General features: G+C 29.9%; 1 protein-coding gene across 1 annotated transcript; it reads right to left on the reverse strand.

The window, feature by feature from the left end:
* Positions 1-86: 86 nt before the first annotated feature.
* Positions 87-1,119, reverse strand: LOC105316268 (fructose-1,6-bisphosphatase isozyme 2-like; the record flags this gene model as incomplete). The annotated part of the gene is made up of 2 exons (XM_011411092.2): positions 957-1,119; positions 87-239 (listed from the first exon to the last, which is right to left on the reverse strand). Coding segments are annotated over exons 1-2 (258 nt in total), but the record flags the coding sequence as incomplete, so codon positions are not given.
* Between the last annotated feature and the right edge of the window lie 196 nt (positions 1,120-1,315).

Genomic DNA, 1,315 nt, shown 5'->3' on the forward strand with positions numbered 1-1,315 from the left:
ATGTATTATTTTTTTAAAATTGTACTACTACACAATTATGTGTGCCTAGTTGATACAAAAATTAATGATCATTTTTTACATCATACAGCTATACAGTGATATAACAGAGAATGACTCACCTTCCCCTTGGGGCTCTTGGTGGTTGCAGGGTACATAAATATACCACCATATTTGAGTGTGCGGTGCATGTCGGAGACCATTGAGCCAACGTACCGAGCTCCCATTGGAGATTTCCCATCCTATTGCAATGAAATCACAATAATAATAATAACTACAATAATAACAACAAGAGTAGATAAATAATTATCAACTCTTGATAATAATAAATAAAGTAAATAAGTCTTTAGCATAGTGTTTTTAGCATGTTCATAGCTCTAGAGTTCATTAGAACTTTCTATGTCGAATTCTCTTCCAGTGATTTTTTATGGTATACCACAGGCTTCACATTGTCTTTTAGAGCAACTTCAAAAATTCATTAAAAATCCAATTTTGATCGGAATCAGCTCAAACTTTCTATACAACATAAAAACATGTATATGTATCGGGAAAAATTATAAAAATAAAAAATTCTCTCCTAGCCATTTTTGATGAAATTTGACCAATGACCCTGTGCTATAGTACAGGGACTTTGGCCTGATTTTGAAACAGTTTTAAAAATTCATAAAAAATCTAATTTTGATTAGAATCAGCTCAAACTTTCTACACAACATAAAAACATGTATATGTATCAGGAAAAATTATAAAAATTGAGAATTGTCTCCTTTTTAATTTTGGTAAAATTTTTTGAGCAACTTTAAAAATTGTTAAAAATCTAATTTTGCTTAAACTTTCTATGCAACATAAGAACATGTATATGCATCAGATAATGTAATAAAAATGGAGAATTCTCTCCTAATCATTTTGATGATGGATAAATGCTATACACATTACTACGAATATCTGTATCTATAACTCACCCCAGGGAATTTGCATTTCTGTACATATTCGGTGACATCACTGGACCAATACTGAGCATATCCTTCATTGATGGCAAATATGTTCCCTCTCTTGTTGATCTTCATGTTGTAATCAGATAGTATAAACTCACCAACAGACTAAAGAAAATGTATTAAAATATGACTAGGAGCCAATTAAACCATCCTTCATTTAAATGGGATTATTTTAATGTATTACTTGTAACTTATTGTCTAGTAGCTGCCATGTTATAAAATTTTGTGATTTTGCTGTAATTTCCACTGAAATGTAATTTTTACGATTGATATTTACTTATTAACTTTTTAAAAATTTATGAGCATTCTTCACTAATTCGGTTAAT

Source organism: Amphimedon queenslandica, unplaced genomic scaffold, assembly GCF_000090795.2.
Source record: "Amphimedon queenslandica unplaced genomic scaffold, v1.1 AMPQUscaffold_2604_Cont25394, whole genome shotgun sequence".
Taxonomy (NCBI): domain Eukaryota; kingdom Metazoa; phylum Porifera; class Demospongiae; order Haplosclerida; family Niphatidae; genus Amphimedon; species Amphimedon queenslandica.